The sequence below is a fragment of the Rhodnius prolixus genome, unplaced genomic scaffold, assembly GCF_049639745.1.
Source record: "Rhodnius prolixus isolate KJV_2025 unplaced genomic scaffold, Rpr scaffold_8, whole genome shotgun sequence".
NCBI lineage: Eukaryota > Metazoa > Arthropoda > Insecta > Hemiptera > Reduviidae > Rhodnius > Rhodnius prolixus.
This window is the reverse complement of record NW_027411593.1, coordinates 31208711-31222945: the sequence shown is the minus strand read 5'-3', so window position 1 is coordinate 31222945 and position 14235 is coordinate 31208711. Positions and strand designations below refer to the sequence as shown.

The 14235-nt window shown below is 31.5% G+C and overlaps 1 protein-coding gene across 4 annotated transcripts in view; it reads right to left on the bottom strand.

The window, feature by feature from the left end:
• Window positions 1-8600: 8600 nt before the first annotated feature.
• The window catches only part of LOC141451161 (uncharacterized), a 36022-nt gene continuing 30387 nt past the window's right edge, over window positions 8601-14235 (bottom strand). For all 4 annotated transcript variants that reach the window (XM_074122311.1, XM_074122310.1, XM_074122312.1 and 1 more), the window contains 2 exons: window positions 12888-13056; window positions 8601-11015 (listed from right to left, as the gene is read on the bottom strand). In XM_074122311.1, coding sequence (XP_073978412.1) covers window positions 8745-10178 — 1434 coding nt within the window. In that variant the 5' untranslated portion in view covers window positions 10179-11015; window positions 12888-13056 and the 3' untranslated portion in view covers window positions 8601-8744. The remainder of the gene's footprint in view (window positions 11016-12887; window positions 13057-14235) is intronic.

The window sequence follows — 14235 nt, the reverse complement described above, 5'->3', positions numbered from 1 at the left end:
TGAGCAGTCTGTTGTTTTGATTTCTGAACAAATAATTCCTGAACTTTGAATATAATTTTGTTATCTAGGCATTTATTATAGGTCCAACCAATCTCGTCTGTTTCATCCAAGTCCATTATTAGTTCCAATTATAGAATCAAACTTCGCATCTTGGAAGTTTTTTTTTTATAGTGGGGGAACAAGTTGAGACCATGACTTGAGGAGGTAACTCCTTAACTTCTTAAGAGCCATATGTAGGCGATGTGAAAAGAACTGAGGATATTAGGTTAATTGGGCTGAAAACTACCATAGAATAAATGATACGTCGCTGCAAAAATGTTTACTAGAAGAGATAAATACGTATGTATATCAAATTCACTTGCGAACCTAACCTCTATACTGTTTACCAGGATGTTCTTTTCATTGATTTAAAGTACAATTTAATTACGGTCAATGATGTTTGGCAATTTCTCCTTATTCAGAATTTCGCCAGAAAATTAAAAAAAATTGTGTCACTATAATAGCACCTTTTTACTTTCGCTTACAGTATGGAAAGAATCACAATCATATAATAAAGGGATTCAATGCCTAATATAAATCGATAATCCTATTCATGTCCGAAAAAGTGATAAAATACAGTAATTTCGAGTTAGAAAACCTACCTGTGAAATAGGAGCCGTGAGAACTTAAGCATTCCTCTAAAGTGTAATAGTACTTTGTGTGGTGACTTTACCTCTACAACCCTTATAGGAACTCAATACGAAAGGAAAATTCCGAATTTGAAGAAAATAGTTGAAAGAGCCTGTTTACTCTCCCAAAAGCTGAGCTGCTTTGTAATTAACTTACCACATTAACTTTTTAACAATAACTTGATCTTTAAAGAATAGATTTATTTTCGGGCTGTAAAATACGTAAAACTGATTTATAACTGAATTTACAACATTTCAAAACAAGGAACTGAAAAATTGGATTAAAAAAAAAGAAAGCTAAAAATAGATGACAGGTGGTATCCATCACGGTTTTCATTCCTTTAAACAGGACAACCCAGTTCAGGAGGTGTCATATTTAAAATAGAGAAAAGGGAATTAACAGATAAATTTGTAGGACATGGTCTAGTTTTTTTAATTTAAATTTACCTTTCATAATAATATTTATTTGCTGCCAATTACTTTCTATTTATAGTTCAAGGAAGTGGAGAATCAACAGTAAATAATTTTGAAAACAACAAAAAATTAAAAGAGATGAAATAAAAGATAAATAATTAATTTGGCAAGTACACAATTGTCGCAACTAATAGTGGAAAAGTTCAGTAATCTTTCTTTTTTTTTTGCATCAACATTTTGAGACATACCTAGCCATAGCACCGTACACGGATTAAATCGTTTTAATCAGTAAATAATTAAAAAACTAAACCATGTTGTTGCATTTAGGATTTAAATAAAAAGATTTATCCCAATATTATTACTTCTATGATGATTCGAGCCTTCCAATAGAGAAAAGCTTGATTTTTCATGTAGATATAGTAGGATACTCAGACCTTCTTCTATCTGACGACCATGTAGAGCTGTAAAATTTAAGTAATTTCTTTATCATTAAAAACTATCAATTACTATTAATTTCAATTCTTTAAGAGATCATATAGCCCAAATTATATGATTATTTAAATTAATGTGTACCTAATTGTTAAAATATTGTCGGAAATAACGCATCAATAAAATTTTATCCAAAATGAAATTAATAGATTTTTTTCTGTTTACAATGAAAAGAAATGTATTTATTTCTCAAGTGAGCCGAAAAAATCTGCGTGAGCCATTGCATAATGAATACAATTGTTTTTTGAACTTTTATTTTGTTTTTTATTTTAGGTTTAATTTTTATTGTGTGAAGATGCCCGTTTGTAAATAATCGAACAATGATGACTCCAATTTCGGACTATTTTCTAAAATACGTTTTTCTGAATCAGATGGCCTAAAAATGGTAATTTCCAGTGAAACCTTAATTCTTTCTTTACATAATAAGAAGAATGCAAAAACTGCATGCTTATTACGCTTAGCGGCGTTTTTAAGAAAAATTTAAATCTAAATTTCAATAGTTTTTAATACTGCCGCTAGATAGTTCGAGCTTACATTTCTGGCACTTTCTTCGATCACTAATGCAACATAATATTAAAAAAAATAAAAAATAGATAAATCATAAATTTAAAAAAAAAGTAGAGTCGATTTTCTTCTATCCTTAGTTTTCAAAGACTCTTTGTTTTTAATTTATTTTTCATTCTTGAAACAAATTTTTTACTTTTAAAAACAGTTTTTACATTTTCTAAGGGTGCGATAGCAACAGATTTTTTTTATGAAAAAGTGAATTAAATCCTGCATTCGTAACTTTACTGATTGAATTTTGTTCACTTTGACGTTCTGGTTCTCGTAAAAAGTTTTGTTTCCAAGCAGATTTTTGTTTTAGAGTTCTCTACAAAAAAAAAAAAAAAAAGAATTTTGATGGCCTTAGAAAATGTAGTGTTTTTAAAAGTAAGAAATTTGTTTCTAGGATTTTATAAAATTAAAAAAAAAGTGTCTTTGAAAACTAAGAATAAAAGAAAAACCGAAGAAAATTGACACTGCTTTTTTTTTTTCCTAGGATGTTAGTTTATTAATAAACTGCCTAATTGTTGAAAAACTGTAATTAGGTAGTAGGATAGCAAACAAAATCTTAAATTGAGCGTACAATTCATTCACCAAATAGTGACATATCCATTAAGTAAAGTGGTATTGTCAATTGAGTAAATTTGATCTCCAAGTTGCAGCCAGGTCTAAAAATGTTTTCTTGCTCTCAGGTGGGACTTAACCGAAATAAAATTTTTGCTTCGATTTTTCGTTTTTAAGCTTTTAGTTGAAAGGGATACATTGAGACCATACTATAAAAAAGGAAGCTTTATTTAAGTCAGGGAACCTTAAAATGGATATTTTCAGTTGACATTTCACTTGTTATGGTAGCAATATTTTTTTTATCCATAAAACAATGTAAAAAGTGAAAAAACAAATAATGATGGAAAATGAAAAATTTAATTGCGTTTATCTATATGAGAACATGAAATTGATTTAAGTAGTTCAGTACTAGTAACGAAAACAACATTAAAGAAGCATTTCATATAAATGTAATAAGACTTTAAATAATGGCAAATGAATGTTCTAATTTTTTGTCTGCGCAAAATACCAGCCATTTGGACAGCTAGGAATGCATCTTAAATGAGTGGTATGCAACTAAAGGAACAAATTAAATTGAGCAATGTTGTCTAGTATAAAGCCAAGTTTAGGTGTGATTATTAATTGAAGTTAGAGTGCCAACTAATATCGGAAAACAAAAAATATACAAATTACAACACACTTGTCGTTCTTGTCATTGTACAAATATATAATATAAATCATTATTTAACAAAGAAACATTATGCCAATAAGGTGAAGAATTGTACGATTCATCTTTATTGATGAATGATTCATCCAAGAAGAAGGAGAAATTTTTAACAAATTCTTTACTAGTTTTTATTTATTCTTACCAAGCTTTCGACCTAGGTCATCTTCATAGATGTTAAAACAGAAACAGAATGTCTAAATCATAGAATAAAACTACATTTTACCTTGGAAGTTAACATACAGACCAAAATATAATTTAAAGCAATGTGCCAGCCAGCATAAGTTAGAATTTAAAATCAATAAAAAAAAAAAAAGTATTTTTTAAATATGCAAAACCATTATTTAGATGATCGACATAACAAATTTAAACTATAACCTAACCTTCCATTTATCAATGTTCTTGAGCATACACATTTATACGCAAATATAAACTCCAGAATTAGTAAAAACCACTTTTTTCAGCCCCCTGTCGTTTATGTGGCGCTCCTCAGGGTAAGGAACCTTTCGCAGTTAACGCGAGTGTACTAGGGTGAGGTTTTCCTCTTGGAGGAGCTGCACGCTCTGTAAGGCCACAATGGATCTAAAAGTCGCAAAATATCCCTTAAAAATATTAAAACTGTCCGGTAGGACAGTTGTATAAGGGTTGATCATCAAAAACTGCACGAAAAAGCGTAACGTTGAAAAACACCCAACTTTGACAATTTTTTTCTCTTTTTCTATAAAAGATAAAATTCCCAAATTTTCTTCATAATATAGGGCAAATCCTCCTTTATGACTGTAATTTTTTTGCAACAACCTAGATTTGATAGATTTTGAGAAAAAAGATGCTGAAAATGAGCAAAAACGGCATTTTCAAAAATTGTTCTTGTTCTTGTTCTTCTTGTTGTTGTTGTTGTTGTTGTTGTTACCTTTTTTGTAAACAACGTAGCGCCTAAACGCGTGAACCGATTTTCATGAATGAGGTATCATTCGATTCGGAATTTTATGTAGATGTGCCTTTTAGGGGTCTCGACGCTGTACATGGAATGGGAGAGGAGTTAGCCCCTTTTATGTAAGGCCCCCTCCAAAATTATTATCATTAATTACTCTGTAAATCTTAGCCCGATTTTGATAAAATTTGGTAGGATGACAGGGTTAGGGCTCCCCTACGTAACATTAAAACGACGATCTGCTCTTACACTTGTTAAGGGGAAGTATAGCAATCGTTTCAAATTATCGAAACGTGAACCGATTTTCATGAATGAAGTGTCATTCGAATCGAAATTTTGTACAGATTTGCACTTTAAAAGTCTCGACGCTGTGCCTCATAAGGAGGGGAGTTTGCCCCACCCAGGTAAGGCCCTTTCTAAAACTATTATTACCAATATTTCTATAACGCTTAGTCCGATTTTGATAAAATTTAGCATGAAGAAGTGATCAAAGCTCCTCTACGTGGCTGTGAAGTGCCATCATGCTCTTACACGTACTAAGAGGAAGTACTGCAATCGTTAAAATTATCAATGAGTGAACCGATTTACATGAATGAATTGTCGTTCGATTCAAAATCTTTGCCTCTTTGCCTTTTAGGGAGAAGTACTGTAATCGCAGTTTATTTTTCTTACTCCTCTTAAAGGGAAGATCTCTCCAGTGGTAGTAACTCCGACTTAACACCTTTTCAGGTTATAATGATACAATTAAAATTTATTATTCCCAATTTTAATAAAATCTGTAAAGCAGATATGTAACTTTGAAGAACATACAAAAAGGAAAATCTATCCAAAAGGTACAAAAATCTCTTTAACAAAAACTTACAGTTTAAAATGTTAAGTATAAGGGTTGATTAAACGCCAAAAGGTACACAAATCAGCAAGCACCCAACATTTCATTAATACTTCATTAATATTTAATTATTATTACTGCATTAATTTTCATTAATATTTTTTTGAATTTATTAGATGTTTCACAGACCCTTATGCTGGCCATTTTAATCTACAAAATATTTGTTCAAGTAGAACACCATTTAACTTAGATTGACTGTAATATCTAATCAACAAACTATTAATCACAGGTTAAAAAGAAAAACTTTATTAAAAAAAATAAAAAAAAAATATGAGGCTAGAAAATTCAAAAACTTTTTTAAAAAAATGCTTACACCAACATTCATCAATGATTTCATTTATTTATTTTTATTTTTAAATAAAAATCGTTGGTTTAAGTTCATTCTTCGATTAAAGTAATTGTTATTTTATGAAGTAGTCAAACGTTTATAATAATAGGTAATAATTAATCTGGCTTTATAGAAAATAATATAGTTTTCTTCAATTACATTCTCAATCTAGGTCTTCCCACAGTATTATATATTTGGAATATAAGATAAATAAGATATGCATATTTTTATGACAGCTAACATAATTATTCCAGTATTTTACTATAAGTAAAATTAGAGGGACTACATTAAATTACAATTGAGAAATGAATAATTATTGTTGAATAATTTACTTGATATTACCTACGCGTTATTTGTGCTCACAAATACTTCGGAAAGACGAATTCTAGACTGAAATATTGTTTTAAATCCGTGATTCAAATTTAAATAGTAGCCGACTCTACTTAGTCTTTTTCTACTTTAACGTGCATGTACATACTCGTACATACATGTGACTACTCAGAATAAAGAGCATAATAAAGATAAATCAGAAGAATAATTTGGAATAAAGCTAAAATAAAGTACCTATTTAATTATGAAGATATAATATACATTTTATCATAATTAGAACAAAAAAATAAAATATTATGAATGAACAAAGGGAAGGGATTAGCTATGCGGTTAGCGTATTGGATTCCCACGTGGAGGTTCCGGGTTCGAATCCAGCTGCAGACCCTTAGATTTTCTCTTTCTAAGAGCTTCTTACAGCTCACTGCCCGGGTGATAGACAGTGTTGTCTGTAACGAGAGAACACTGTCCGGAGGCCGGCAGTGCACTGAAAAAAGCTCCGGGCGCCAGTAACCTTAGATGTTGAAGCGATTTAAATCATAAAAAAAAAGAAAAAGAAAATGAATGAACTGGCCAGCATAAGGGTCTGTGAAACATCTAATAAATTCAAAAAAATATTAATGAAAATTAATGCAGTAATAATAATTAAATATTAATGAAGTATTAATGAAATGTTGGGTGCTTGCTGATTTGTGTACCTTTTGGCGTTTAATCAACCCTTATACTTAACATTTTAAACTGTAAGTTTTTGTTAAAGAGATAAATAATTGGTATAAAATTTTTAAGTAAAAGCGCCTCTAGGGTGCACTCAGGAAGCCCCATAAAAATTAACGCAAACTCAAGTATACGTTAGCAATCTGTATTAAACTATTGAAAACGTCTTGAAAATAAATGACGCAGTTTTCAGGGAATGATTTTTCACTCGTACTAATGTACGAAAAAATTACTAATATTGCAAAACTTTCAATGCAAAGCGAGACGAACCAGTGCTTGGGTCCACAAACAAGCTACTATCGCACCCTCCTATAGAAGGTTATTGATTATTTTTATAATACATTAAGAAAAACCCCTTCCATTTAATTACTCCTATATAACTAACTTCAGCTTTGTACAACAACACTGTATATCATTTCAAGTACCAGGACGATTTCAACCGCACAACATTCATGATGTAATCCCCTCGTACTTTACCAGCCACTTAGGAGAATGCCCTAGATCTAGCCTCAGTCTAGGTAATGACAGTATTTTCAGCTTGAGAGTACTCCAGTACAACTTGTATAATACGTGTGAGATACTTAGCGCCTGCAATGGAGCTTCTCTACTCTATCGTATATGTATGATTTGTTCAGTGTAGCGTCATTTCCTCTAAAAGGTTGAAACAAACAAGTTGATGTGTTGTATGTGAAATGACAAATATCTCCAATTAGTCATTCGTCATTCTATTTTCATATAGTTGCCCTTCATTAAGATTTTCACAGTCTGTCAGAGTAATTGGCAAATCTTTTTTGCTAGTAATTTTAGCTTTTATTTTACTTATTATAAAATATATATGTATATGTATATAACAATAAAATTTCATTCAACTGCTTATTAATATGAGTCTGACTAAATTTCACCTTTCCAAAGCCATAATTTATTTCAAGCGTGCTAGATTTAAATTAACTATATCTTGACGCAAATTTTGTTGGCTCATTTCATTGAATTCACTTGGACCACTTTCGTATTGTGCGTCATATTTGTACAAACAACACTGTTTATATTAAGTATTTATTGATTTGTGCAATTCAATAATAGATTCTATGTTACTGACCAAAAAAATATTTTCTATTTTCTCAAATAAGTAAGTACTGCGATTTGTAAAATGTTCCTTGTTCAAGCTAATAAGTTCAACAAATAATTAGTATGGGTGAATATCTGTATAATGTAGATACGTTAATGTGTTTGGTCTCTGTAAGATTGAAAACAGCTGTCGGGAAGGTATTTCAGAAATCTCTTCTTCCTATTGCCCAATTAATCTCTGTCTCAACTTTTTCTTTTTTTACTTACTTTCAAGTTTAAAACTTATTTTATATTTATTTATTTTTTTTAAAAAGAAAGGTTTCCAAGATTTAAAATTTTTGTTTGAAGCTCTCACGCAACCTTCTCGTAACAGTAATAAAACCTACACGAAAAATTTTTTAGTAGTAAATAGAATTTATTCTAATCGCAAATGGTTGAGATTTATTCGTGATTGATTTTGTGAGTTGTTTTTAGTGGTTTCTTTTCTCAAATTGTCCAAACAATATTACTGTACCACAGGTTTTCTTATCTCAATCCTTAAATGGTATTTAAAAAGAAAAGTTCAAAGAAAAAATGAAGTTAAACCAGTTCGTGAATCGTCAAGCCTTAAATTATGACAAGGAGCGTTTTACCGACAGTGGACAAAAAAGTCTTTTAAGATCAATTTCTACATTATACCTCCACATTTCAAGGTTTACTAGTGTCCTTCATCAGGAGCTTCTTTAGGAATGGAGAGGTGTGTATGTTATAACTAAGGAACGGATTTTTATGTATTTAAAAATGCCAAATATTTAATTAAAATATGCATTTATTTTCGTCAATTATGTGGAAAATATGTGATTTTCTTAAAATATTTTCTGGAATATTTAAGTAAAATGGACATTTTTTTTTATGAAAATGGAATTTTTTGGGGGGGGCAAGTTATAATTATTTATACAAGAAAAAAACATTTTTACAATTTATAATAATTTATTAGGAACAAAATAATTTGTTTTTACAAGTTATAATGATTTATACAACAAAGAACATTTTTACTATTTATAAAAAGATGTTAAATTTTCAATTTTGAAAACTTCACTCTTCGAAATTGTTTGCAACCACATGAAATTTCAAATGTTGGAACGTAAAGTGACGACGATCTGGGCGTAAGATGGACTAAAAGATCGTTCAACATCTACAGATGTTATAGGTGCCTTGCTGAAAGAAGTTATCTCGTTGGTTGTAAAGAGTACACGATGTTCTGAGGTGACTTCTGTTCCACTGATATCAGAAATCTGGCAGATGGTCTCCCACCCTTTGTTCTTGCTCAGTACTTCTACCAGTTTTGATCTGATCAGATCTCCCTTACTCCCAGGTATTCCTTCCACCTTTTCGATGACTTTTTTAACGTTGGACACGTTTTCTGTCAGTCGAACATTTTGGGACTCAAGTTGGGTAATGGCTAAAGCAAGAAATACGCAATTGTCAGAAATGAATGCAAGGTCGTTCTTTAAATTAGGTTTCTCGAATAAAGACTTGGCTGTATTTATCGCTACAGCTTCGTCTTCGAGATGTGAAAGGACATTCTTGATTTTATTGTAGTTTACATAGTAATACTGAGCTGCTTCCAGCCAAGTACCCCATCTTGTCAATATTGGTTCTGGTGGAAGGCACAAGTCTGGATAGAGATCTTTTAGCATTTTAATGCGACTTGGTGCTTTTAAGAACACTTTTTTAACCGAGGAGATTAAGGAATCTACGTCACTGAACAAAGATCGGACAGTTTCTGCTACTCGATGCAAGGCATGAGCAATACACGTCACATGAATTATCTTAGGATAAAATACCTGAATAGATTGCCCAGCCTTGACCATGTTGGGGGCAGCATCAGAGAGAAACAAAAGAACTTTTTCGTTCAAAACTCCACTGGGCCATAGGATATGCATTGAGGCATCGAAGAATCGTGAAATGGTGGAATGATTGCATTTTTCGAGAACCTCACAGTTCAAAAGGAATGGCTTTGAATCCACATCAGCATCACTGTCAAGTTTTCCAATAATTGCATTGGCAATATACCTGCCCTCAACGTCAGTGGTTTCATCAATTGACACCCAAATCGGCCCATCTTTGATATGTTCTCGAATTTTGGTTAGTGTATCTTTATAGATATCTTCCAGGTAGTTTTTCCGCAGAGTGCTCTCGTCAGGCATTTTTTTCCCAATATAGGTCTCTAAGAATCCTTTGAAATGAGGATTTTTAAGATTGTGGAAAGGGATATCTGCTCTAACCAAAGCCCGACACAGATCTGTACTCAGAGTAGACTTACTTGATGATGGAGATGTAAGGAAGGCTTGATAGGACGTCCTCTCTTTCTTTCTGTTTTTATTCTCTATGTGCGATCCGGTGGCAATATGTTGGGTGACTTGGGAACGTTGAGAGCAAGAAACGCGCTTGTCACAAGCTGTGCAGTACAAAATGTCTCCATCAATTCGAAAAAGTTCTGCTGGAAACTCGCGAATATATATAGCAACCAGTTGATTGTTTGAGGCCGATGTTCGTGGCATTTCACCCAAAAAAGAATACACTAAGTGACCGAACGAAATGAATTGGGCACTTCAACGAACGAGCTGAAAGAACAGACAACTTCAAAGAACTAACAAGTGCCCGTCACTGTTTAGCAGCATTCTGTGTAAATTACAATAACCATTGTACCCACTGTGATTCACAGCCCTACAGTCTGTGGTTCACAGTTCCTGTCAACCACCTCCCAATTATGAAAATATGCCCAAAATGAAAAATATGAAAAAATATGTACATATTTTGATTAAATATGTAGAAATATTTATTTATTTTAATCAAATATGTATAAATATGCAATAACATCCAAATATGTGGAAATATGTGAAATAAAAGTAGACTCAAACGGCTTAAAAAGTGTCAGTATGAATACTTCTAGTTGAAAAACGTCTGTAAATTGCCTAGAAAAAAATATGTAAATACATACGAATCCGTTCCCTAGATAACCGTACAGATTTAATGATTGTGTTATTGTTCCGTACGACAAGTGATTCCGAAAAAACTATACATACTGTTTCTCTTTCTATTTAACTGTATGCGTGGATTATGGGAATTTAAAGCTTGATGGATGGTGATGATGGCAATTTGTTCAAGTGTAACGGCGAAAAATAGATCGTCTCATTATATGAAGCTGGAGGAGAGAGAATTACAGAGAGAAGCAAGAATGGAATCAATTAGGTCGTTTAAACAGTACAGGATTCAATTCCCGGTCTAGGCCTTGATTTTTAATAGTTAATATGAGACATTTGCAGTAAAATACGTTTGCTAATCGTCTCCTTCCACGACACCCATTAGGTAAACACAGCTAATTAGGTAGAGCCCTCCTGAAAAAAAAAAAAAAAAAAAAAATTGGAATTAAACTCTACTTTTATTTTGTAAAAAGCCAACATTCTGAAATAAATTAACCGGTGCTCAAAAGAATGTTGGTGTGAATAAAACAAATGTTATTTCTGCTCAAGTGACACATTCAGACAGAAAAGAGATAGTGCCTTGCTATATTTACAGGTAGCGGTATTTAAGTAAGAACATTTTTAATGTGACTACTGAGTTATTCTAAGATTAATAATTACGAATAATATTGAGATTAATATAAAATTATTTTTAACTTTTGAAACTTAATAGTAGAATACAAAATTATTTATGCACTTTATATTTTGAAAATTATAGTAACATAAATAGAATAGAAATGTTATGAAATAAAAGAAATAAATAAAAAGTGATGTCAAATTTGTCAAAGGAGCCCAACCCACATTTCTTTTATCCGGCAGATTTTATATCTCCACTAAGCAGTTTTCAAGCAGCCAATAGCAATACAGATCAAAAAATAAGGGTGTGTAGCATGAAATGGGGAACTGCAAATCTTAGCTTTGCAAATTATTTGTTATTCTCTATAGCAGAGGTTCCCAAACTTATTTCGTCTGCCGCTAACTTGGAAAATCAATTATTTTCTAGATTGTTCTAATGGGAATAATAAAAGGCAACTCTATAAATAATATTTAGAAAAACTTTAATTCAAATTAAAACAAACATTTCAATTTAAATTTTAAAACTAATCTAACAAGTTTGTTAATATCAGGCTAGAGTTTACTCAAAAACAGCCGTAAGTTACTGCGTTCGGTAACATGCAAACGACTTCTCATTAGTTAGCAGCGTTGCCACAGTACTAAATCCACGTTCACACAAATTGGACGTTGGAAATGCTATCAAAAATTGTTGAACAACGACCACCATCCAGGGTAAAATAAGGGGATTGACCAAACTTAATGAAAAAACGAAATAAACATCGAAATAATCGATGTAGTGTAGTAGGTAGGTTTTGATTTTAGTTCAAAATACTATGGAGATTTTAAATGCTCTAACAAGACTATATCGTTAAATATCTAAAAACTGTGAAATTTTGATTGAGATTATTAGCATTGAGAATATCTCATTGCTTGGGATACAATTTAAATCGAAAACATTTTGATGATATTTTTTAAACTTAAATGTACTTAAAATAAGGAAGCTAGATTGCTAACTTCTTATGAACTAAATAAATAATGGAACAAACTTATCAATGAAAATTTGCAATAGAAGAAAACGTTTTGGTGTCCCTTACTTACTAATTTGTTCCACAGAAAGCGATTAAAGTCGAATTAAGGAAAAAAAAAAAATGAAAAACAAAAATAAAGTCTATTTACAAAAATAAAAATACCGTTAGATTGTTAAATTTAGTTAGAACTGTTTTAATATAAACAAAGATCTTGCAATGGTTACTAAATTTAAAGTAAATGTTTTTGGTTTACAAAATGGTAAGTAGGGAACATTTTGAATAATACACAACCCACATGGTTTCTATTTATCGATACAGTGAACAGTATGTATATGTATATATATATATATAGTTATGCATATATATACTCATACATGTGTGTGTATTTGTATGTTGGCGGGAGAGCGCTAGATAGTAGAAATAGAACACAAAACTACCTCCCGCTTCAACACTAACGTCACAACTATTCTCTATTTAATTTTTAGTAGTTCCTTTAATTTTTAATTTCTTAGAAATTTATTACAATTTTATTTTAAATTTGACAAAGAATACGCTGAAATTTGTAATTATTTATAAATAAATTCTATAGAATAGTAAGTTGTTTTTCTATTTTGACTAAATTTTTTTCAAAGAAATACCTGTTTGGGTCAGCTAATATACGAACCTTTATTTCTGACCTAATTCTTCATTTCTGCACACAGATGGTTCTTCATGCAGCGCTTTATTTATAGATCCTTTATGCGATTGAGAGATAACTTATGGCGAAGATTGGTTAAACCTTTTCCAGTACACCTCCCATTGGAATCTCTGATCACAGAAGCGGTCTGCGAAACCTGGAACGGAGAAAAATTAGTTTTTAAAATTTTTTTAAAAACAATTCAGATTAATTAGCAGCAATTCTGAAGCGTGGGTATGATTTTTGAACGCAAATAATGGCCTACCCTCATTCATACGCCACTTTGACACCCAATATCACTACTAGCCCATGTCTTTAGGCTGGCCTCCTCTTGTATAAATCAAAACTGAAAGTTGAACATCTGTGAAATTAGTCCGTAGTCACTGATTCTTGTTCTTTGCAAACACCTATGCAGGTGCTCGATTCGGTAGTCGGTACAGATTAAGCCAAAAACAAAGCACAACAGAACTACCCAGGATATTTTGTGAGATATTCTTATCCGCAGACTAATCACTTTTGCATTGTCGTTTATGGCACCATCTTCACTTTTCATTATTGGTGATGCGCAATGTGTCGACACCTGCTCCAAGGCTAAGCTCCTTTTTTCTTTTCTAGATTAGCTTACCTCTTACACAAACTTTAATGGGTGGTAACAGCTTCACAAGACCGGGATAAAGATCACAGTAAGGTCAGTAAAATTCACTGTTCTACGTGCATATATTTATTGAAACCCCAATTTAGCCGTGGACCGTTTTAAACTTTCGGATGACGCAATAACCCTTTAGTAAATCTACGGGTGATAAAAGATGTTCTCTATTTACAGTGAGTTATCTAAAAATAGAGACAGCTACTAGAAAATTCAACATAAATTTAATAGATTTTTAGCTCTGATGAGTTGATTGATGGAACAGCAGGAAAATATTTCCTTTTCGATAAGCGCCATCCCAATTCATTATAATAATACTTATTGATTGGCAAGCAATACTTATAACTTTTTAAAATGCATTATAAACTTATTTTCCAAGCGTCTTGAATTTTATTTTTAAATCAGTATTTTCCCCGTTATACTCTATACATAACCACACGTTTACTTTGATTTATTTCAAAGTGTGGATGGTAAATAGATGAAAATACCTATTTACAATATATATAATATTTTCTATTTACAGATGCAGTCAACTTCCTGATCACCTATTTTTGGCCGAATTCCAGCTATTACCATCTAATTAGTATTTTACAGTAACTATATATGACATTTTTACAACTCAATTATATTTAAATATTCGTATTGAAGAAAATGTGTAACTCAAATTAGTTTTTAAGAACTGGTCTTAAA